General features: G+C 38.9%; 1 protein-coding gene across 4 annotated transcripts in view; it reads right to left on the bottom strand.

The window, feature by feature from the left end:
• Window positions 1–10432: 10432 nt before the first annotated feature.
• KTI12 (KTI12 chromatin associated homolog) overlaps window positions 10433–25446 on the bottom strand; it is a 31433-nt gene continuing 16419 nt past the window's right edge. For all 4 annotated transcript variants that reach the window (XM_075208413.1, XM_075208416.1, XM_075208414.1 and 1 more), the window contains exons 5-10: window positions 21562–21617; window positions 19670–19749; window positions 15802–15961; window positions 14097–14159; window positions 13589–13657; window positions 10433–10988 (exon numbers count right to left, since the gene is read on the bottom strand). In XM_075208413.1, the coding sequence (XP_075064514.1) occupies window positions 10845–10988; window positions 13589–13657; window positions 14097–14159; window positions 15802–15961; window positions 19670–19749; window positions 21562–21617 (572 nt within the window). In that variant the 3' untranslated portion in view covers window positions 10433–10844. The remainder of the gene's footprint in view (window positions 10989–13588; window positions 13658–14096; window positions 14160–15801; window positions 15962–19669; window positions 19750–21561; window positions 21618–25446) is intronic.

Raw genomic sequence — 25446 nt, 5'->3', positions numbered from 1 at the left:
TTGAATTATTGAGCTATACCAACATATATTCTCCGCAGCGCAATCTGTCTTGTCTGTTCTGGTTAATATACATTCATGTATTTTTGTGGTTGTTGTGCAATAAACCACAACAGTGCAGCAGCGGAGATTGGTATTATCCCTTTTCTGTACATATATTTCTATAGATAAGAATCTACCTCTAAAGAGATTTCATAAACACTTAATCTGTGGTATTCCTCCGCCTACATAGTGTGTGCCATTAACCCTTTACGGGATTATTTCAGCAAGAACAACAGAGTCTACTTAACTAGGCTGACGAGTGTCATTGGTGACCGCAGACACATATATGGAGGCCACAGACCAAACCAAATTACTGTCTTTGGCTTGTCAGGATGGGGCCACTTACTGCAATGGTAAACAATGGACAACAGAGAATGATGTGGTTATCAAAATAGTGACCAAATTAAGGCATGGGCAGAACATAGACATGAAAGAGAAATGTTGCTTATAAAGAACTATGTTTAGTATTCCAAAACAAGACAACCTATTTCACAAGATGGCCTTAGTATTAGTATCTGAAGCCAAGATGCAGTAATGTCTGCAATACATAGAATTAGGATGGAAGAGTCTGAGGCCTAGATTTACTAAGCTGCGGGTTTGAAAAAGTGGGGATGTTGCCTATAGCAACCAATCAGATTCTAGCTATCATTTTGTAGAAGGTACTAAATAAATGAAAGCTAGAATCTGATTGGTTGCTATAGGCAACATCCCCACTTTTTCAAACCCACAGCTTAGTAAATCTGGCCCTGAGTGTATGGCATTTTTCACACTTGTACTCATTATGTTCTGTACAATAAATGAATAAAAAAAATATATAACGTTTTTAGAATTGGATAGGTATTTTAGGAGTGTATATGATGTGTCAGGGAACTTCACTTAGACTTCAAAACATATTTCTACATGTAATCTTCTCTTTAATGAGTGTGGTTCATCAGGGTAAAAGTTCAAGATATGCTGATGTGATTGTAGCTGACAAACCCAGGTTAATAAGATTAATAATATTTTATTCAATAAACGTAACTGTGAATATTAATTAGACAGATAAACATGATGATGCAAGAAATTAAAAATAGCTGTGACCTATTGAGTTGATCTTATTTAGTGACCCACCCATAAAGATCCACACCTAATTACAATTGGTGTGAGGCGTTATGATAGGTACACACGGAAGAATTTTCCGCCGGACATGTTATCTCAAACGATTGTACCTACAACTGAAGGTCCGATCAGCATGCATGAATCGCCATACACACCGACACGATTTACCTTCAGATCTGTGCTCTTCATATGGTCCTTCATCTGTTCCTCTAATCTTCAGAGAATGACAGCACAATATTCATTTATTGTCACACTGATTAAAACAGCCGTGTTATAGCTATCCACAATTTCTAACGAATTTCGTTAGCTTCTGTGATTCTGAAACGAAACATTCTGTCTCAGGACGAACAAATGAATTATTCCTTCTACAGCACTCTTTACATTTATTCACTGGGACATTCATTGCTAGCATCGGCTGAAGAGAGCACCACTCTGTAAACTTTGTGAAGATAGTGAGCATGAATGCATTCAAACTACACGACCAGTCGACACTTTGGAACAACTTCCGCCCATCGTCTCACTATACAGACTAACCCGACTTCCGACCGAATAGGCGTATGTCGGCTGATTTCCCCAATTATTGGACAAAAACGCTCCAGTGTTTACCTAGTTAAAGTTCGGGTAGATATTGAGGGATGATGTTAAATGTTAACCTGCAGCACTAACATCACATAAAACTAGTCATTGCTGCCCATGCAGAAATCCAAATACACAAAACACTGTTTGCTGATGCCGGTTGCACTGGCTTCACCATTTCCAGTAATCAGTATCAGGCAAAATACGCATATTCAGATAACACTTCATGCTTAATATTACCAGTAACTGTATGATTGGTGTATGACGGCAATAGCTGTGCTAGAACATTACACTGCTCTGGAAGCCTGACTATGGACAGTTGGCAGAGAATACAGAACCTAAAAGTTTAGCCCATTGTAAAATCCTGCTTATATCCAGTCCCATCCCTTATTTAGAGATGCATTTATTGTTATTTTATTGTTTTACTAGCTTGGTCCTAGTATGTATGTTTATGGATTGTAAGCTTTGCAGCAATAAAATATGTTGGATTACACAAAAAAAAGAGGATTGTTTTTTTGCTCACAGCTTGTGATTTCACTGCTTTTTTGATTTCAAGTGCTGTTTTTGTTTAAAGTGTGGAGTTGGTTCCAGTAAGGATTGCTGTGCTGTGAGAGTGATATAGTTTGGGGAATTATTCTGTGTGTTTATTGAACGGGATTCGTTTTTCTGTGTGTCTATTAAGTGTCCCTTTTTTTTTTCTTTTTTTTTTCCCCCTTCTCTCTGTTAGAGCTAGTGGGTGTGGTTTAATTGTTTTAAGTGTGGAGTTGGTTCCAGTAAGGAGTTGAATCCAGGAAGGAGTTTAATCTGGTAAGTGGCTAGGAAAGGCTAGTACTAAAGTTCACTGTAGGCTATAAGAAGTTAAGTTAGCCATAATAAGATGAGTAGTAGCAGGCTTGATGATCTCACTCAATGCATATCTTGTCATATGTATGCACACTTGGAGCAAGTGTTCCAAGGTTTATACCTCTGAGAAATGTGAGCAATTGGTCTCTTTGGAAGCCCAGGTAACTGATCTAAAGCAGACCATTGCAACATTGAGAGACATTGCCAACCTGGAGCAGAGTTTACAGCTCACCGTTGATGCGTTAGCTGAGCAGGGTAGAGCAGAGACAGAGGAGGATGCACAGGTAGGCAGCTGGGTAACAGTTACTAGGGGTAGCAGAGGGAGGAAGAGGCAGGCCAGTTCTGAGCTAGGCAATCCCAGCAGATTTGCCAGATTGGATGAAGATACTGTGGAAGGCAGTTCAGAATTGGTAGAGTTGGATGACACTGCTTCCTCTAGCAACCAGGGGAATGGTCTCTTCAGCACAGTGGGGACCAAAGTTACTCAGGGACCCAGGCAGATTGTGGTGGTAGGGGATTCAATTATTAGGAAGGTAGATAGGGCAATCTGTTACCGGGACCGTGCATGCCGAACAGTGTGTTGTCTCCCGGGTGCTCGGGCTCTGCATATTGCGGATCGGGTGGACAGATTGTTGGGAGGGGCTGGGAATGACCCAGCGGTTTTGGTGCATGTTGGCACCAATGACCGAGTTAGAGGAAGAAGGGGTGTCCTAAAGAATGATTTCAGGGACATAGGTCGCAAACTTAAGGCAAGGACATCCAAGGTAGTATTTTCGGAAATACTACCTGTGCCACGCGCTAGTCCAGGGAGGCAGCGGGAGATTAGGGAGGTTAATGTGTGGCTAAAAGATTGGTGTAGGAAGGAGGGTTTTGGATTCTTATGGCACTGGGCTGATTTCTCGGTCAGTTGCCATCTTTATTGTCGTGATGGATTGCACCTGAATAAGGAGGGGGCTGCAGTGCTAGGGGAGAGGATGGTTAGAAGGTTGGAGGAGATTTTAAACTAGGCTCTGGGGGGGAGGGGCAAGCAAGTATTTATGGGATAGACATTGAGAGTAGTAAGGAGGAATTTAAAAAGAGTAAAGGGGGTGGAGAGGGGGGAAAGGGAAGCATAGCCGATAAGGAGCGGCCCTTTTTAAAGCAAAAAGAAATACCGAAGGGAGCCAATAGACTTAAGTGTATGCTTGCAAATGCAAGAAGCCTGACAGGTAAAATGGGGGAGTTAGAACTAGTAGCAATGAATGAGCAGTATGATATTATAGGTATTACTGAGACCTGGTGGGATGATACACATGACTGGGCAGTCAACTTGGAAGGCTATTCTCTCTTCAGGAGGGATAGGGTAAATAAAAGGGGAGGAGGAGTATGTCTTCATATTAAGCCAGAATTAAAACCAAGTATTCAGGAAGTTATATACGAGAATATTGGTGATAATATAGAGGCATTGTGGGTGGAAATATCCAGCGGAGGAAAAAGTTCAGAGAAGTTTCTGATAGGGATATTCTATAAACCGCCAGATATTAGTACGATTGAGGAAGCCCAACTTCTACAGCAAATTGAAAAGGCTACACAACTAAGTCAAATTTTAATTATGGGGGATTTTAATTATCCGGACATTGATTGGAGTACTGAGACCTGCGGTACAGCTAGGGGAAATAGGTTTCTGAGCACGCTAAAAGACCATTACATGTCCCAATTAGTTGAGGAACCATCTAGGAACCGGACTATACTGGACCTAGTAATAACAAACAATGTAGACGTAATATCAAATATTCAAGTAAAGGAGCACTTGGGAAACAGTGATCATAATATGGTCTCATTTGAAATTAGTTTCCAGAAACAACAGTATAAGGGATCAACTAGGACTTTAAACTTTAAAAAGGCAAATTTTAATATGCTAAAGGAGTCTATAAAGAGCATAGACTGGGACAAAGCCTTTGAAGGAAAAAATACGGAAGAAAAGTGGGCTGTCTTTAAAATGCTGTTGGAAACATACACGTATAAGTTCATTCCTATGGGAAATAAATGTAAAAGAATTAAGTCGAAACCAATGTGGCTAAATAAAAAGGTAAGGGAAGAAATGCAAAGGAAGAAGCGTGCATTTAAATTGTTTAAGTCTGAAGGGTCAGAGGAGTCCTTCCATAGGTATAAGGAATGTAATAAAACATGCAAAAAGGAAATTAGATTGGCTAAATTAGAAAATGAAAGGCACGTTGCAAAAGAAAGTAAGACAAACCCCAAAAAGTTTTTTAAGTATATAAATGGCAAAAGGATTAAAAAAGATAATATAGGACCCCTAAGAAGTGAGATGGGTGAATTGATAAATGATACTAAGGAAAAAGCAGAGATATTAAACACGTTCTTTTCTTCAGTATTTACCAGAGAGGAACAAATGGCAGGAGTAATACATAAAAATGTAAATGAAACCATGCCATTAATTAATACTTGGTTGTCAGAGGAAGAAGTCCAAAGGCGACTGAAGAATATTAAGATAAATAAAGCTCCAGGTCCAGATGGCATACACCCAAGGGTCCTTATGGAGTTAAACTCAGAAATAGCTAGACCGCTATTCTTAATTTTCAGAGATTCAATCTCATCAGGCTCAGTACCAAGGGATTGGCGAATAGCAGATGTGGTGCCGTTGTTTAAAAAGGGGACGAGATCACAACCTGAGAATTATAAGCCTGACATCAATAGTGGGGAAACTACTGGAAGGTATTTTAAGGGACAGTATTCAGGATTACTTGGTACGCAATAAAATTATTAGTGGGAATCAACATGGATTTGTGAGGGATAGGTCATGTCAAACTAATCTAATTAGTTTCTACGAGGAAGTTAGTGGGAACTTAGACCAGGGCAGGACAGTAGATGTGGTCTACTTAGATTTTGCAAAGGCCTTTGATACAGTGCCACACAAGAGGTTGGTTTACAAAATAAGGGAACTGGGTCTAGAAATCAAAATTTGTACTTGGATCGAAAACTGGTTAGAGAATAGGGAACAGAGAGTTGTGATAAATGGAACATTTTCTAATTGGTCAAAAGTCTTGAGTGGAGTACCTCAAGGTTCCGTGCTAGGACCACTCCTTTTTAATATATTTATTAATGACCTTGGTGATGGTTTAGAGAGTAAAGTTTCTATTTTTGCAGTAGACACTAAACTCTGTAAGGTAATAAAATCAGAGCAAGATGTAGCTTCTCTACAGAGGGACTTAAATAAACGGGAGGATTGGGCGGCTAAATGAAATATGAGGTTTAACACAGATAAATGTAAGGTTATGCATTCGGGGATCAAAAACAAGAACGCAATCTATAAATTAAATGGAATTAATTTGGGAGAATCTATAATGGAAAAGGATTTGGGAGTGCTCGTAGACAGTAGACTTAGCAATAGTGCTCAATGTCAAGCAGCAGCTGCAAGGGCAAACAAAGTATTGGCATGCATAAAAAGGGGCACAGATGCAAGGGAAGACAGTGTAATTTTGCCACTGTATAAATCATTGGTAAGACCTCATCTTGAATATGCAGTACAGTTCTGGGCACCACTCTATAAAAAAGATAATTTGGAACTAGAAAGGGTTCAGAGAAGGGTGACAAAATTGATAAAGGGTATGGAGTCATTAAGTTATGAGGAAAGGTTAGCCAGTTTAGGCATGTTTACTTTAGAAAAGAGGCGTCTAAGGGGAGATATGATTACTATGTACAAATACATTAGGGGTCAATACGGAGAGCTTTCATGGGAACTTTTTACCCCAAGGACCATACACAGGACACGTGGTCATCCCCTAAGGTTAGAGGAGAGGAAATTTCACAACCAGCAAAGGAAGGGGTTCTTTACAGTAAGGGCAGTCAAGATATGGAATTCATTGCCAGGGAAGGTTGTGATGGCAGATTTAATAGATATGTTTAAGAAAGGGTTAGACAAATTTTTAGCGGAAAGGTGTATACAGGGATACGACCGTTAATTTAAAATAAAGGATAGTAGTGGATATAGGGTAAAAATTGGATTGAAATATTGAGTCTGGGGGGGATTTTCAAAATTGAAACAGATGGGCGGTTGCCTACTCTGGATTAATTTCAAATATAAGTGCAGGATCGCAGGAGATCCAAAATAGGTTGAACTTGATGGACTGGTGTCTTTTTTCAACCTCATCAACTATGTTACTATGTATGTAAAATCCATTTCTGTATTGGGGGCACAGTGACAATTGGGTGTAGTTGGTGGATTTGGCACAAGGGCACTTTAAATTTCAAAGTATTATGTACTATGCCCCCTCCTAAATGGAACCTCTCAGTCTTTTTTTTTTTTTTTTTTTTATAACAAAGCCCAGAAGAGAGGGCCTAAGGCGGCAAAACAAGAAACACCAAGAACGGTAAACAAGCAATAAGCAAACAATCGGAGCAAAGGGAGGGAACAGTATCCCCCAATGGACTCAGAGAAATTAATTTTACAGTGAGTAAAGAATCCTCTTTTCTCTGTCAAGCCATTGGGGGATACTACAACAATTGGGACATTCCAAAGCAGCTTATGAGGGAGAGATTGCTCTGAAACAGTTGCACATAAAACCTTGCGAACAAAGCTAGCATCCCGAGATGCAATGACGTGCAGCTTATAGACTTTGGAAATGGTGTGGACAGATGACCACACAGCAGCCTGGCACAACTGTTCAGCCGAAGCACCGGCATGTGCCGCCCTCGAAGCACTAACAGTCCAGGTCAAATGATCTTTCAATCCCACCAGCACAGGCCTAACCCTTCAATCGTAAGCCAAACAAATAGTGGATGTGATCCAATGAACAAGAGGCTGCTTAGAAATTGGTCAACCACGCCTGTGTGCATCATAAAAAACGAACAAGTCATTAGTCTTACAGACCAAAGCGGTACGGTCCACAGAGCAACAAAGGGCCCTGACCATACCATTACTCCCAAAACCAGAAGTTTCTGGATGGCCTTTTGGAGCTGCCCAGTGTCTGAGTCTCCAGGAGGGCAGACCTGTGGTGAAGAACGGTAAGGGAAATGGACAAGGCTGATCATGTAACTGTGAGTGACAACCCAGGCATCCTAGGATGAGGCCTGAAACTGCAGGAGACAGCGAGCAATGGAGAATATGCCTTTGGAGGACATTCCCATTTCAGACTCCTCCAGTGGCAAAGGGTAAAGTGAATAACATTTTCCTGGCATATGGAATTTCCTGTGATGCTGTTACCAAGCCTAAGAAACTAGCTCTAAGAGCTGTGGAGACAGTGGGAAACAGACCACCTGTTTCTTCTGCCTTTTAAAAAGGGAGGAGCAGATTCTGAACCCTCAGGATCTAGACTTCCTGAAGTTGGCCAAACCCCAGACTAAGTCATCTATGCTCAGAGAAGTAGAAAAATGTTCCACACAATGAGTCCTTTCTGTCAGACTCCCGAATGATCTCTCTGCGGACGAAGAGGTGAGTTGAGAGCCAGACACAATAGCCTGGATCATCTCTGGTTGACGTTTACCCATCACCCTATGGGGCTGCAAAGGAGGTGTTCCAAAGAGTTCCTATCAAGACCCCGAGTGGATTCTACAAAAGAGAACGCCAAGCTGGCCTTAGCCTGGGACACCCCACTAGTGGACTGTACTGGCTGTGAACGCAGAATGTGTGGTGCAATATAAAAAAAAAAAAAATTGTTATATATATATATATATATACAAAGGATATAGAAATGGCGCTGTTTACCACAACGTAAACACCACAATATAAGTCTCTGATGTTAATTGTATATATAGTAAAAAGATCCAAATTGAAGAAATGTCCCAAAACAAAACTTTGCTCAGGTATGAGCGGCAGCCTCAAGGAACCTGCGACCAGATGGTTAGTCCGGATAAAGAGGATTACTGCAACAAAGAACAGGTAGGGTGCCTCAATGTGTATTATCAGATGTATAAGGGGGATAGGTATTGTGCTGCGCAAATAAATAAATAAATAAATAAATATATATACATACACACACACACACACACACACACACACACACACACACACACACCTTCCATTCCTGCTCGTCGACAGCGCCTACAAGGAAGTAATGACCCCTGGAGTTGAATGAAGTCACTACTGACTTCTCCCAATGCATGAGCAAGCGCAGTCACAGCTCTAGTCTGCTTCAAGAAACATCTGCTGTAGCTGCCACCCCCTGGCCAAGGTGTTTTCACTAGAAGAACTGCTTGTTGCCAAGGGGGAATTAACCGCGAACCTGATGCACCGTCCTCCCTGTTCAGAGCCACAACTGTCACACCAGCAGGCAGGGGAGGAAATGACAAACGTCGGAAGCCCAGACTACTCACCTCGGCTCAAGGACCCAGAGTGAAGGAAGCCCGCAGGCTATCTCTTTGGGAAGTGTACTTAAGCCCAACATAAAGTAACAAAATAAAAAATGTTTAAAAGAAAAATAAATAAATAAATTAAAGAAATTATGAGAAATCCAGAGCAGTAGCCGCCATAAAAGAACATCCTACTCCAAAGTGCACTTACAAAAAACAGTAGGAAAGGAGCTATCCTCTGAAAACTTTGACGTTTAAAGTACCATTGTTCCAAATCCACCTACTATACCCCATTGTCGCAGTGTTCCCCAATGGCATGACAAAGAAATAAAGGATTATGGGGTGGCCTTAGTGGCAATATTTAGAGAACAGTGGGGATCTCATGGGAAGGACCATAAACTGCTATTTTGGCCCAACAAAAATGGAGCAATGGCTGTAGCTAATCATCCTTAAAATCTATTATTTGTCATTAGGCTCAAATTAAGGTCAATTTTTATTTTTAACTTACAATAGCAGACATGTTAACTATTTGTGTCATTTAATACAGCAAAGAAACAAAACACTGTATATTGTACATACTAATTATGAACGTACAAGTAGCAACTTGGATGGTATGGTTAATGATGCGACCTATGCCCTCTCACACTGTATATTTTCTTTTGCATATAAACTAGTTTTTCTCAAATTATAATAAAGCAGCCCAGCATACAGCTGTCCACTAAAAATCAGACTACCAGTATTTCAAATGCATATTCTCAAAAAGATGAAAGTAGAAAAAAAAAATAATCTAATTAATAATTTATTAAGACTATTGAAACGCTAGGTTTTATTGAACAAGTAGAATCTTATAATGCTTCAGAACATCAAAACAATGTATCAAAGAAATATATCTTAACGAATTTGCACATCCACAGAATCCTACAAAACATCCAAGCTACACAAGAACGAGGAAAATCAAATCCCCATACCGGCTTATGTAAGATGGCAATTGCAGCATTGATATATGACCTAACTATATTTACTAGTTTCTTTCATTAATTTTGTTGCCACACTCAGGGTGTCAAATTTTTGACTGTTTTGTTATTAGTTTCCAAAGTAATATTTGTCAATAAAATATTGTACATAAATATTATATAGTGTATATTGTGAAATATAAAGCAAGTGGTGGTTCACTGCGTAAAATGTACTGGAAAGGGAAAACAAAAAACCTGTTAATAAAAAAAATTATATTTACAAAAGTCTGCATTCAGGGACCCTCAGCACATGGAAAAGGTATAGGGAGTATGGACAATGTCATCCTTACAATAATTAATAGATTACTATTTTGAGGTGCACTAAAGTTGCTTTTACCATTTGGTGAACGCAGCAGGGAAATTAGCAGATGTTAAAACATCCATGAGCCTGTGCCCCTAAATGTCACTTTACTTTGAAACTGAAAGCTGTTAACAGTCTACCTTTAACCCCTGTCACACAGACTTATAATTCAAAGTGCTGCAAGGTATCTGCATAATTTTATGTGCTCCTTTATTCAGTTCACCACTGTCAGCATGTTCTCCCCAGTCAGAAGAAAGAAGCACACACTGGTAGGGACCTTTCTGCACATGGACTTTTAATGGAGAAAAAGCTTTTATCAAAACTTGGTGAACCTCCAAATACAGCAATTCCACACCAATAAAAACAAACATATAATTTTACATTTTTATTTTAGAATTGTAAACAGTGCACTCATGTTTAAAAACATAAAAATGCATTTTTTTGTGCGATAATGTCCTTTTAAAATCTGTAAGGAAGACTTTATGTGGCCGATTCAATTATTAGCAATGTGCCGCTGGACATCATGGCAATGCCCGGCTACACACATTTCTGTGTAGTAAGGTATCCCAACATCGCTATGAGATGTGAGGAAAACTCAGAGTGCCTCCGTAGCACACCACTAGTAATTGAATTGGCCCCTATGACTGAAACAAGCAGCCCCCAGCAAACATCTTCAGGTGGCTGTCTCAGCGTATACTCTGGTTCAGGTACTGTACAAACATATTTGCGAGCTGTGAGATGTTCTCATTGGGATGTAATTTGGTGTAGCTGATGAATTGTTGTCGAAGCCTCCGCAGCTCTGACATGCTCAGGATCCGTGGCAACTCCATGTGGGAAAATTAAGGAAAACAATGAAATTATTTGCACTAGCTAATATTGTTTATAGAGTCTTATCAGAAAAATAAAATGCATGTGAGGACCTCCGTGCAGGAATAATGTTTGCCAAGGACTTCTGGCAAAGAAAACAATAATCCAGTTGAGAATGGTAAATTAGGATGCAGTGGGGGTAGTGCCATAACTGGATTATATACTGGTATTAATTACCACATTATAAACATTAATAGCCCTTGTTAACTAAAACATGGCAATAAGTGACCTTTTCAGTTTCATATTAAGAAAAAAAAATACTATAGAGCATTAAGAAAGTGAGAGGGTATAGACTAGGGGCCCGATTCATTAAGGAACTTAAATTAAGAAGTTTCTTATTTAAGTCTCCTGGACAAAACCATGTTACAATGCAATGGGTGAAAATTAGTTTTCTGTTTTGAACATAAGTTAAATACTGAGGGGTTTTTCATGTAGCACACAAATATCAACTTTAAATTTCAGTGTACAAATAAGCTATTAAGTATTTGGTGCTACATGAAAAAACAGTCAGTATTTAACACAGAAAACTAATTTTCACCCATTGCATTGTAACATGGTTTTGTCCAGGAGACTTAAATAAGAAACTTCTTAATTTAAGTTCCTTAATGAATCAGGCCCTATGTTATTAAGGTGAAAAAAAAACATGGATAAATTAACGTGAATCTACTTATTACCGATGCAGATTGTCAGGAATGCACTCCCAGCGTCGGTGACTTTGGGTGTTCATTGTCTGGGGTTACACAAGATTCCAACAATCAGTCTTTCTCACACTTATCACACAGGTTATATATCTGTTGAAACACCACCAAACAGTGCTCACACACCCACAAACACCTAGGTTCTGCCACCACCTATTAAATAAGGGCAATAGGACCCCAATATACTGTCCCACACTATGCTCTGTTACACACAGGTTAGCAATGCATACACTAGCAAAGAGTTAACATGGTCAAGCAATGCTCTCCATAAAAGGCTAATGGATTTGTTACAGTATCAATGACAAAATGTATTAATTTTGAGATTTAATAGGAAAAGGAACCTAGCATTTGGATATAAAATCAAATATAGATAACAATTGACATACAAATAATTAATTGTAGATGTTAGTGTGAGGGAAGAAATGGCTCCCAGGTTGTCACTATAGTTTGCTCAAAAATATTCCAAAAATATGTCCTCAACTTTTTGCAGACATATTCCAGGGACATAACTAACCCCCCTCCCCCACCCCAAACTTCACTGCACCAGTCATAACCTCCAAAATATTTACATACCAAATATGATGGAATTTTAATACTATCAAATTTAATTTCAAAAGACATGTGACTACTATGTTTTCCCTAATTGGTATCTATACTTCACAACCTATGTGCGTTTTTTGCCTGAGTACAGAGTGGCACACTGAGTTCCCAAAATATGAGATATGAAGTTGATATTTCTATATACATGCATAGATAGGCTTCATGTTTTGCATTTGCCTACAAGGTTCTTGTAGCATATAGCTTTCCCTAATTTACACCTAGTGGTTACTTTGTGTTTAAACTGCCTTATTAGACAGTCTCCTCTAAATAGGAAACACAGGATCAAAAGCCATGCATGGCTGTGATTTACATATGCTAAGTTAACTTCCTAACAGAATGTCTGCTGAACCTAATTACCTCCTATTGACTGATTGAACAAATGTTTTCACCAAAAGGGGAAGTCATGTACCTTCCTATTCATTAGTTTAATATTAGGGCACTGACATTAAATATTTTATTTACGCCCTCATCCCGACATTGATGATACAATATTTAGGTCCCACTACATCCACTTGGTGCTCAGTGGGAGTTATAGCCCCATAAACAATAAGTAGCAGCTGAAAGACATAATGTACCTGGCCAGCACCTTGTTCACTGCAACACACTCAAAATTCACAAACTAACAAAATTATAATTACTACCTTTACTAGTAGCCACCACAGAACAGGAGAACAGTTTGTGCACTGAAATAAGAAGATGCAGAAAACAAAACTCAGATTTTATAAAACAAGCAATAAAGCCAAGCTAACTCGGGAGTATAAACTTCTAGCAAACTTCTGGTGTGCAGTATTCTCCCTCTCTGGTAGCTCCCTATGAAAGTTCCAATGGTACAAGCTTTGCTCTCCTCTCTACTACCTTGTGCCTCTTAAAACAGAAAGCGGTTTTGTCAGTGACCTGCACATGTGTACTTCACATTCATATGTGTGCAATAAGAGGATTACATGTGAAAAGTAACAGGATGTATGGATGTGAGTGGGGTAGGGATCTTTGTGCTACTTTCGGCAATATGAAAAGGTTTATTTTTTTTTTTTAACTCGTTACTTTCAAAGTGTTTGAATAACAAAGTACAAAAATATAAAGGGGGCATCGGAAGTAAAGGGACATCAGAGAAACACATACAAAAACATGCAAAAATATTGTAACATATATAAGGCAATCACACATAGAACAAGAAAGGTTCACACTAGAAAAATATAGCAAACAGTTTTCCTTATTAGCAAATTCCATATAATCAGAGAACAGAATTATTTTGTAACAAAGGATATTTTCTCACTGGCTCCTGGAACAATAATTACATCTCCTGGAACACTGGTCTTCTGGGCATTTAGCACAGCCTGTTAATACAAGCATACACCATAAAAACATTGTAGTGGAATCATGAAAATGTAAAGACTTAATAAGGTTACGTTCCTCTGATCAATAGTCCACAACAAGTCATGTTTTTAGGATTTCCTAATATGAGGATTTAAACATGTTCTACTGAATATTTAAAAAAGGATACAAGACCCAATGGTGGTGTAAAACAAGGTACAAAGCAGCTTTTTACAGCTTGAGAGACACTAGCCCAACTTCTAAATAAATTATATTTCTCATTTAATGCAAACTGGGTATGGGCTTCAGCAGAACAAACGTTTTAATAGTACTGCAAGCCATGTAACTGTATGTTGATATATTAGCATCGAAGAACAAACAATATAAAGGTCCTGTTCCGTCCAACAAGTACAGCCCCCTACAGCAGGTGCATGCGCGAATATGCAGTCACTTGACACTCACAGTCACAACATCCTGTGTCACCTTGTCCAGCTCGTGCAGGAAGTTTGTGGAGGACAAAGGTTGCTGTTTGACAGAGAAAAAATAATGGTCAGACATACAGCAACAAAGGCAAATCATAAGGACAGAGTAAAACTTGGTCAAATGAGGTTGCATATTGAGGTATTTTAACTTCTACCAATACAATTATATTATGCATAATATGCATTCCATCATGGAATCCAATTTCAAATCCAATGAAGAACCTAGAAGTGGAAGGAGAATATATTATGAATACATATAGACGATGGCCGAGGGCAGTATTTATTTATATTTTGCACAGGAGAAGAACCTATTGATTAAACGTCCTTATGGAACATATAAACTATCACCCATTTGGCACCCTTTTTGTTTGCAGGAAATACTTAATTTTCTCCTATAAAGAGACGTGTTATTGAAAATATAAGGGAATCTCCATGTCTGAATGGTTATCGTACTGAAATGCCATTATAATGAGTGTGCAGCTTCCTTAATCATACGGTGCTGAACCAGGTAATGTGCACATTACATTAATAGAACGATTTTGCTCACATGGACAAACAACAATTACAAATGGATAAAGAGAATTGGTCCCAACACACCAATGTTTTATTTTTTTCTGTATCATACAGTGCTCTGTGAACCTTTGCCTAAATGTCATTCTCACCCCTTTCATCACTTAGGTAAAAGTTTACCATCTATATATAATTTGACCACTGTACTGCGGGTGATATTTTCTACCAATTTTCTGATCAGAGCAATCATTACGGCAGCTACCACTCATATTAATTATTACAAATATGTAGGAAATTAGAGTTTCCATTGCAGAATGATATGTTATTTCCATTTATAAGAGCTTAATAAAAATAAACAACAAGGTAAAGGTAATTTACAAAGTTGCAGAAATGTGGACCAACAACTTTATGTCCGGGATCCCATCTAACCCAATGTTTCCACCAGGCCTGGAAGCATTAGGCTAGTGGAAAGCTCTCTCTGCCTCATAAGGAGGGATGAGCCTTTTCCAAAGCTTCTGCCCTGTGCAGAAATTGATAGCTTTACTTTTTAGGCAGCTAAGCAAATCAGAGACTAGAATTCCCAAAGCCTGGATTTTCAGAGGTGAAACATAGATGGTATGAATGTGCTTGATGAATGAGAAGATGACCAGTATCATATGTTTTTGAAAGCATGGAGCAGTGGTTAGATTATTTCCACCCCAGCAGCTATTTGCCCTCAGAGGGCTCTACATGCGGCCTTTCCTCTTCCCCATTTCCGCTCACGTCATACCTTGTTGCCCTCTTTAAAATTCTTTGTTGTTCCTTACCTTATTTCTACCTCTATAGATTTTTCCTCAAGTTACCCATTTAAATAGTGTTCAGACACACCAGCTGTCCTATTAGTATTTTATTCTCCATTACAGATCATCCCCGAACCATCCAATTAGGCAGATACAGTAGTATAACTTCTGAGCACTTCACTTTTCTCTCGTTTTCAATTTCATTAAAAAAAAAGTATATATATTTTGAGAGTAAGCGCCTCCATGCATATACTGTTATGTGCAGTTATTTGCCTAATTTTGGTGTATAGTACCAGTTTGCTCCTTAATGAATGACCCTTGGTATGTCTAAATAAGCAGACTTTTTAAAGACTCATAATACAGAAAGAATAAATGAAGCAGCTATGCCATGCATACGGTCTGTGTAGACTGGTTGGGTGGAGGCGCTTTCCTGTGGAAAATTGCATTGTAGATCTGTTCCAGCGGCAGCACATCATCCTTGTGCACAGTAAAGAGGGGGCTGTCCCAGCGATTGCGGGAATCAGGAGCCTCAAATCTCTGCACTAAAGCATCAAATCTGTCAAGTGAAAGAAAATAGATGTAGTGAAGCCATAGTAATCTACCGCTGACACTATCAAAAGCTATAACCATACTGGTGGACATACCACTACCCAACTGAAAGTGACAGCTGATTGTCCCAGCTCTTTCAAAATACTAATCTATTAGCATCAATTGTTTGGAAACAATGTAATAATGTCTACTACATTATTTTTCATGACCATAGACCTACAGTGGGCAGCAGGTGTAGGATTATTTTATTATACAAATAACTGCTAACCCACCTGCAATAAATTAATTACCATAATTGTATTAAATATTAAATACAATACAAAGAGATATAATAGCTTTCAGAAACAGGTGCTTAAACCTAAAAATGATTTGGTATTCTGGTTGCCACAAACTAATCCCTAAGCATCTGAAAATCTTTCTTCCTCATCTGCAATTCAAAAGAGTATCTTGTTGAAATAAAAGACGTACAAGAATTCCAGCTGCTGTCACTGGCAGCTCTGAACTCTCCAATTCAGAAATCTGTACAACCCCCCAGAGAGAAGCGTATGGCGTTCCGCATGTTAAATCTGCTTCTAATGAATTATTCCCCGTTTGCTTCGAAGGCAAAATTATGATTTTTTTTCTGTCGGCTTTGAAAAACAAACGCAGTCCAACACAGAGAAAGAAATTGAGATGGTAATAGGTTTTAGTAATAATCACATTAAAAAACATTCCAAACAATGTCCCCTGTAAAATACTGAATATATTAGTGATAGACAGGACTCTATGAAAGATATACTATCAATTGTTGTATTAAAAAGACTGACTTTCCAGTGAAGCAGAAAAGCCCTTTAAAACAAGGTAGCACTACTCCATTACCAAAACACAATTAAGTGGCAACACAAGCTCCATTGCAAAAGCAGAGAGGCATGGCTATCAAGTTGATGCAAGCAACTAAAGCAAAATATCACCATATTTAAAAGTGGTAAAGGCTCGCTAGAAGATAGTTTGAAAAATTTAAAGATATTATAATTCAAATTAAACTTCTGAAAGTATTTCCAAACTAGGTCTGCTTTTAGTATTTGTAAAGGAGCTCAGTTTACGTAGATTAGATATGCCGGCACGCTTCCCTGTGATGACATCAATGTGTGTGTGGGGGGGGGGGGGTTTCGCTTAAGTACTTTGGTGCACAGTGGTGTCTATACTGGCCCAAAACCTGGATTCTTATGGACATCTCCAGCATGCTGCCCTGGGCATGCAGCAATCTTCTACTGCTAGGTATCTCTTCCCCACGCTACCTCTGCATTTTACCTATAGCCTACAATCTAATCTGCCTGCATTTTACCTACACCCTACAATCTAATCTGCCTGCATTTTGCCTACACCCTACAATCTAATCTGCTTGCATTTCATCTATACCCCCGCAATTTAACCTGCCTATAATCTGTATTTTATATGTATTATTTTATTTTGTGCCTGCATTCTCTACAAGAATTCTACAATCTGCTTCTAACCCTACAATATATCTTAACCCTACAATATACGGTTTAAACCTACAATACCAGGTTAATCCTGCAACTGCCTACTATCTCCGCAAATCTCTACAATGGATAGCGTATTGTTATCCCTACACTGCAATACAGTGTGCATCTTCTCTATTTTTAAAACATCCACATTAATTATTTCTGTACACACGTGTGTACTGTATAAATTGTGCATAATATTATATATCTATCTATAGACATCCATGCACATACACACCAAAGACACCATGGTAGTTAAATACAAAAAGGAGAGTACTACTGAAACACAGAGCAACCTAAAAATAGAATAGGGTAACGCATTACTGGATTTGAACTGGAAACTCACTTCTGAAAGTGGCTTAGTAATATACATCGATCTGCCACAACATTAAAACCACTGACAAATGAAGTGAATAACATTGATTGTCTTGTTACAATGGCACCTGTCAAGGGGTGGGATATATTAGGCAGCAAGTGAACAGTCAGTTTTTTTAAGTTGATGTGCTGGAAGCAGGAAAAACAGGCAAACGTAAGGTTTTGAGTGACTTTGACAAAGGTCAAATTGTGATGGCTGGATGACCAGGTCAGTGCAACTCGAAAAAGGCAGGTCTTGTGGGTGTTCCCAGCAATAGCTAGCACCTACCAAAAGTGGTGCAAGGAAGGACAACTGGTGAACCAGCAACAGGGCCATAGCTCCCCAGGCTCACCAATGCTCTTAGCTAACCCATCTGGTACAATTCCACAAAAGAGCTACTGTAACACAAATTGCTGAAAAACTTAATGTTGGCTAAGATAGAAAGGTGTCAAGTACACACAGTGCATCGCAGCTTGCTGTGTATAGGGATGCGTAGCTACAGACCAGTCAGAGTTCCAATGCTGAAAGCACCAGAACCGGACGATGGAGCAATGGAAGATGGTGGCCTGGTCTGACAAATAACTTTCTTTTTTTTTTTTTACATCATCTGGACGGAGTGTTTGTGTGTGTCATTTACCTGGGGAAGAGATGGCACCATGATGCACTATGGGAAGAAAGCAAGCCGTCGGAGGCAGTGTGACGCTCTAGGCAATGTTCTGCTGGGAAACCTTGGGTTCTGGCATTCATGTAGATTTTACTTTGACACGTACCACCTATCTAAACATTGTTGCAGACCAAGTACACCACTTCAAGGCAACGGTATCTCCTGATGACAGTGGCCTCTTGCTGCAGGATAATGCACCCTTTCACACTGTAAAAATTGTTCATGAATGATTTGAGAACATGACAAAAAGGTTCAAGGTGTTAACTTGGCCTCCAAATTCACCATATCTCAATCCAATCGAGCATCTGTGGGATGTGCTGGAAAAACAAGTCCAAGCCATGGAGGCCCCACCTCACAACTTACAGGACTTAAAGGATCCACTGCAAACGTCTTGGTGTCAATCACAACGGGACACCTTCAGAGGTCTTGTGGAGTCCATGCCTTGATCGGTCAGAGCGCAAGAGGTACTTACACTATATTAGGCAGGGGCCTTTAATGTTGTGGCTGATCAGTGTATATTATAACATCGTATCTGTGTATTATATATATTGTATGTAAGAATTATATGTACTGTGTATATGATCTTGAAGTCATCTTTGCTAAGTAAAAGATTTTGTACCTTGCTTTTGTTTATATGTTTAGATAATTGACAGAAATAGAAAAAATGAATGGTTTATTTCCATTTAATACAGTATGGTGAGGATGATGATATATTGGAATGTATTTAGCGATTAACACATAATAGTGGGTTACTTGATGTGGCAGTCATTAGATGTGCGATATCTGGGTGGTATAGAACCCGGGCAAAATAAGGAGTCAGATGAGTAGCTCTCACAGATTTCTAGTTGGGACGCATTGGTGTGACAACTGGGACCCCCTGTAAGTTTGAAGTGGTATAAGGCGGAAGTTAAAAATAAGGTTCTGTAATGATGCCTCTTAAGTACATCTGAGATGTCATGGGCGACGTGTTATTCAACATGACTAAAACAGGGTCATAAACCAATTATTAATGAGATTAGTTATTAATAAGATCAAAAGGCATTTGTATCATTATTGCTTAACATATATTTCCTACTACAGTATTACATTAATACAAATATCCACTATACCTTAACTTAAAAGACAATAATCAAAGCCTGACTTTAAATGCAGCAGTCTGCAAGTTAATGTGTCTTGGGGTTAAGTATTACTTACATTTCCTGAGTATACTGATCATCTTGTTGCCTGCCCAGGTTCCAGCTGGAGCTGATCTCTGGGGCTGTCAGACAATGAATCTGTAAAAACAAAGAGTATTGGGCTCACATAGCATTTCATAACCACTCTCCACAAGCTCCTGTGAGTCAGGTCCTTAGGTTCATAAACAAAGCAAAAGCATCATCAATTACAAATAAAATCTAAGACAAGGAGACATTGCAGGATATGTGGGGGTATATAGAAAGCACAGGTTATACTGCGACTATACATTCTAATTAGACTGCAAAATGGACACCCACTGTTTAATACTTTCAATCGACATGTCAATGCTTTCACATGCAGGCTGTGGGATAGCAAGTAGATAAGAAATTCCATGTCTTTACACCCCTAATACTTTACTATAGAATGTTTAAAAACTGGTTAAGTAGACTTTCATAACTCATTTTTTTCTTGGATCTCCCCAGTAGTAATAAAGAAGTGATTGATGTACCCAGAGTAATTTGCCACTTTGATAAAAGTTACAGATTTTTGCTTTCTGCCTGCCAACACAAATATACCCCATTCTGCCCCCTTTGAATTTTTCCAGGTCCGTCACGTTCTCACGTCCCTCCCCTAGGCAGACACCCTTTGAGGCCTCACCTTTTCTGAGCGGCTATGCCTGCACTGTCCGCACTCAAATGATACAATCTCTTCTATTTATGATTGGTTGATTGACTCCCAGGGATGAGATATGTTAGGAGGTAAAAGAGGGGATTGCCACTAGCTCCATTTCAACGTAACTCAAAGAAAAAGCTTACAAACTGTATTACAGGTGGCACTACACCCCTGATAAGACTCTCCAAAATGTTCCCCACATCTACTCTGAGCTACTGGCAGAACTGTGGTCAGAGGGGTACGCTCCTTCATATTTGGTGGACCTGTCCACGCATAGTCCCCTTCTGGGACATGTTCCCACTGGTCCTCATTTCCGTTTCAGGACGGCCATTATCCAAGGACCCTTGGACCTTTCTCCTCTCCCCCTCTATTTAGTTAATATCTCCTATTCTCGCGGCTACCAAATGTTTAACACCGAACCACTGGAAAAACCCGGACCCCCTACCGTAGTAGTCTTTAAAGACATGTATGACATATCGCAGGCATGACTACCTCCATGACAAACGCCATCAATCTGACCTTGTCTGGGTCCCCTGGTACTTACGGGAAAGCCCTAACTCCCTGTCCACCTCGCCTACTGATTCCCTGTCCCATTCACGAACTGAGCCCGAGCTGTTTCAGGACCCCCTGCCTGGACGTTCTATGCTTTGTACTCAAGGAATGAAACGCAGTATATCTATTTGTTGTTTTGCTGGTATATACATGTAGGTCTGCCCTGCACTGACCAGCATTTATATTCGTTATGTGAATGTCATTTTAATTTATTTTGTACCTCTCCCCCTCCCTAACCCCCACCCATATATAAGGAAAAGTTGAAAGGGAACAACTCGAATATTTGTATGCCAATGCATAATATTTTTGTTTTCTTATATCCCCTTTCTAAACAAAGAATTAATTTTTTTTTACTTTTAATCATTTTAAAAAGTTGACCCAAAGTGCTGCAGAGAAGCCGATAAATTTAAACTATGTTTTTGTTTAACAAGACAGAGAAACAATACAATCAATCTATCTGAGAATACGGATTAGTAAGCAATGTAGAATAAAATGAGATGTTTATACAATATTTCTACTTATAATACTTCTATGTTTATACATCCTATTGAAATTAATTTACACACATTTTCAATATAGGATGTTTGTATCAAGTACATACACAAACAAAATCTGCTCTTATTAGACAACAGAAAAACGCAAACACATTAATATGTGACATTATAAAAAAGAGCAATATGACATACCAGGCAGTGTGGAGTCTGTGCATGTTTAATAAGACAATACAGCTCATATCTATACCCTAGAAAACAAAAGATGGCTTCATTTATTTTTTGTCTTGCACTAACAAAACTAAAGCAAAACATACAATGTTAAATAAATATGCTAAATCAATAAGTCACATAGCCACTACACAAAACCAATTATAAACACAGGTAATGAAGATCATTTACTGCTTATGTTTTTTTGATACACAGAAATAAACCTTCCAAGCACTGAAAAGGTTCCTGTCATTAATGTGGTCCCCTAAATGCTTGTTGAAATAATAATGATGAATTTGTAATTTAAGCTTAGGCACATTATGTTTACCTGATAGTGTTGTTTCCTGAAAGGACCATGGCAGCCATAACTAATGGGTTAACATCCTCCTCAGCTGAGCATAGACAGGACAAGGAGGACTCCTGAGGCTATATAATGTGAAGACTTCTCTTCATCAAAGTTTTTGAGTAACTTCCCAAGCTGCTTCGAAAAAATATAATACATAAGAGTGGGAATATTAGGGCAGCCATGGAGTTCTCAGAGGAACCAAAATTAATTGGTAAACATAATTTGCCTATTTCCTCTTCAGACTCCTTGGCAGCCCTAACCTATGGGATGTACCCAAGGAGTAATAATATAGGGTGGGTCACTAAACAATGACAATATGGATTGCAAAAAATAAATCTTTGTTGATCTCAATTCTGAAGAATATCCAAATGGAGTATTTCAAATGGAGCATCATTTATTGGTGTCACATCCAGCACATGTCTTCTAAAGGTGCGGAATGTAGACCATCCTGCTGCTTTATACATTTCTGTTGGTGATACTTGTGCTCCTCCAGCCCAAGAAGTTGCCACTGCTCTTTTTAAGTATCCCTTTAAGATTATGGCACCTCCAGATCTTTCACTTTATAAGCCTGTATGATGACCTCAAGGATCCGTATTACAACTGTATCCTTTGATGGAGCCCATCTTTGTCGCGGTCAAGAAGGTAATACAAAGAGCTGACCAATTTTTCTCTGTCTCTCTGATCTCTGCAGATAAGTGAAGATCGCTCTTACCACGTCTAATGTATAAAGACATTTCTCTTCATTCTCTGCTTGCAAGCAAAATGCTGGCAATGCAATTTCATGATTCAAATAAAAATCAGACACTACCTCAGAAAAAAATGGGATTTGTCCTTAAAATCAGTGTCGGGAAAAAATATTTAAGAATGGTTCCTTGTAACATAATGCATGCATTTCTCCTATTCATCTTCCAGATGTAATTACCACCAAAAACAACACTTTAAAAGGTAAGCCATTAAAGAGGAATCATTTGTAGCAGTCCATATAGGTCTGCTAATGAGGAGCGCAGAACGACATTAAGATCCCATGGTGTTACAAATGGCCTAATATGTTTATACTGAATGACAGGGGTTCCTCTTTAGTTTCCTTTTTCCAACAGACTCCATTAGTGAGCTAAACAAAAAAGCTATATAAACAAAATTCTATCTATTCGACTATAAGAGCATAATAATTGTGGGACTTCCCTTGTCTCAGAGCTCTTGTCTTTTTTGGGGTGGGCTCCAGAGGATTCTCCAATGGTATATTGCGTTCTTTTGACCCCACCTGGGACTTCCCATGAGACTTAGCACGGTACTTCCTAATGACGCGCCACAGTGCTTGATGCTTCCCTCTGTGCATGCTCGGCTTAAGTCGGCAGATGCCCCTGCCATTTCTCCGCTCAATGTAGTATCATAGAGCTCTCAGGGAGCAACTCCTTGCCCTTAGAAGCAATCACCAGCAGCGCAATGCCAGGGCATCTGGATACTCCTCCAGGAAAATAAAAAGGTATGTCCCACATTTGAACATAAAAATATATTACACTATACATATCCACTGCATAATCTGCTAATCAACAGAACAAAAGTGAGGAAGAGTTATATTATAATTCTCAGGTGTTTTTCTTTTCCTGTCTGTGATAAGTTGAGCAGGATGTTAACCCATTAGTTATGTCTGCCAGGGAATCCAAAGAGGAAATAAACATTTTAAATTTTATTTTACTACTAAATTGGCAAGAGACATTTATTTTTAAATTGCTAGTGTCTGATTGCAACAATTATCAAAGGTGGCTCTTTCAGCAGTGGGAATGAAGACCCATGGAAAGGTAAATTACAAAAAAAAATCATAAAGAAAGAATACATGATATGATACTAAGGATTTATTTAAGACAGTGTTATTTCGTGTAGGGATGAAATTTTGACCTATATTTTTACCCTTTGAAAACAGAAGAAAAGAGATCATTCTGATGAAGAATTTTCAGCACTTTCTACCAAGTATCTCATACTACATTTACTTTTTTCCCCTTAAATGTGATCCTACATCTCCCTGCGAAGAGGATTATTTCAATATGAAATAGATCCTTTATTATTGAAACATGTCACTGGATGCACTGCTAGGAGGCATCCTGTGTCAATGCAATTACTCACACTATACTTAATAACTTAATTGACTTCAATCTTACAGGAAACAAAACTGTTTTATGACACCTGCCAATAAGAATATTTTAGTAATTAAGCAGCATTGTGTGAATATGACATGTACACCAATTAGATTGTCCATCTACCAAGATCGGCAAAACTCATTAGTATAATACATACCACAATTGTCTGTGGATGAAGCATGTTATGGTCTAATTACATATGTAAATTAGAGATGAGCGGGCTCGGATATCTGAAATCCGAGCCCACCCGAACGTTGCCGATCCGAGACAGATCCGGGTATTCCCGCCAATTGCAAAACTGAAACCGAGGCTCTGAGTCATAATCCTGCTGTCGGATCTCGCGATACTCGTATTCTATAAATTCCCCGCTAGTCGCCACCATCTTCACTCGGGCATTGATCAGGGTAGAGGGAGGGTGTGTTAGGTGGTCCACTGTGCTGTGCTGTGCATTTTTCAAAATAAATCCAAAACCTTAAATCCAAACCAAAACCTTTAGTCAGGTGTTTTGCAAAACTAATCCGAACCCAAAACCTCAAGCAAATACGAATCCAAAATACAAAACACGAGACACCAAAAGTGCCCGGTACACATCCCTAATGTAAATACAGTTATTGTTGTGCTGTAGTCCTAAAAGATTCCACCATTTTACTTATTTTTTTTAAAATTTGTTATTTAATGTAACAAACGGAAAAAATAATAAGAACAGCGGCACATTTGATATTGTTATATTAATAAACCAACTACCAAGGTAACATTTTCATAATGAATCACCTACTAATTAAATAAGACATAGACGAGCCCCTTTGTTTACAGATCTAAAAGGTGTCCCATGTATGTTATTTTTGGTAATGGTGGAGTTGCCTTCAAATGTGCTTTTGCTTCATAGGCTGGGTACACACTACAAAAAAAGTCTCCCGATGTGGTATCAGTAACGATTTTACTGACGACAAAGTCCTGCTCTGCATGCTGATTCATGTATACACACTGTACACGATTTACCTTCAGATCTGTGCTCTTCATCTGTCATAACCATCTGTAGAAAAGATTGTCGCTCTGCACACTCTATAGAGATCTGCTTATGCTGCTGGTGGGGAGTGCATACACACTGCAGAATTGTATTGGTATCGTTCCATCAGTGAACGAGATTTTTAGTCAGTTTATTAAATCAAACGATACGATGTGCTTTGGTACGATAATCGTTGATTGTGGGAGCCTACACACTAATTTCATATCAGGCCGCACGGTCGTTTATCATATGAATGGCCCGATATTTGGGTGAAAAACTTGTAGTGTGTACCCAGCACAATACACATGTGACCTTTATTTGTCATTACAATAATCACAGACCTTACATGTAAATTCCTAGCAAAGCACAAATGAAGTGGAAAG

This window comes from Mixophyes fleayi, chromosome 4, assembly GCF_038048845.1.
Source record: "Mixophyes fleayi isolate aMixFle1 chromosome 4, aMixFle1.hap1, whole genome shotgun sequence".
Classification (NCBI taxonomy): domain Eukaryota; kingdom Metazoa; phylum Chordata; class Amphibia; order Anura; family Limnodynastidae; genus Mixophyes; species Mixophyes fleayi.
This window is presented reverse-complemented; position numbering and strand designations above follow the sequence as displayed.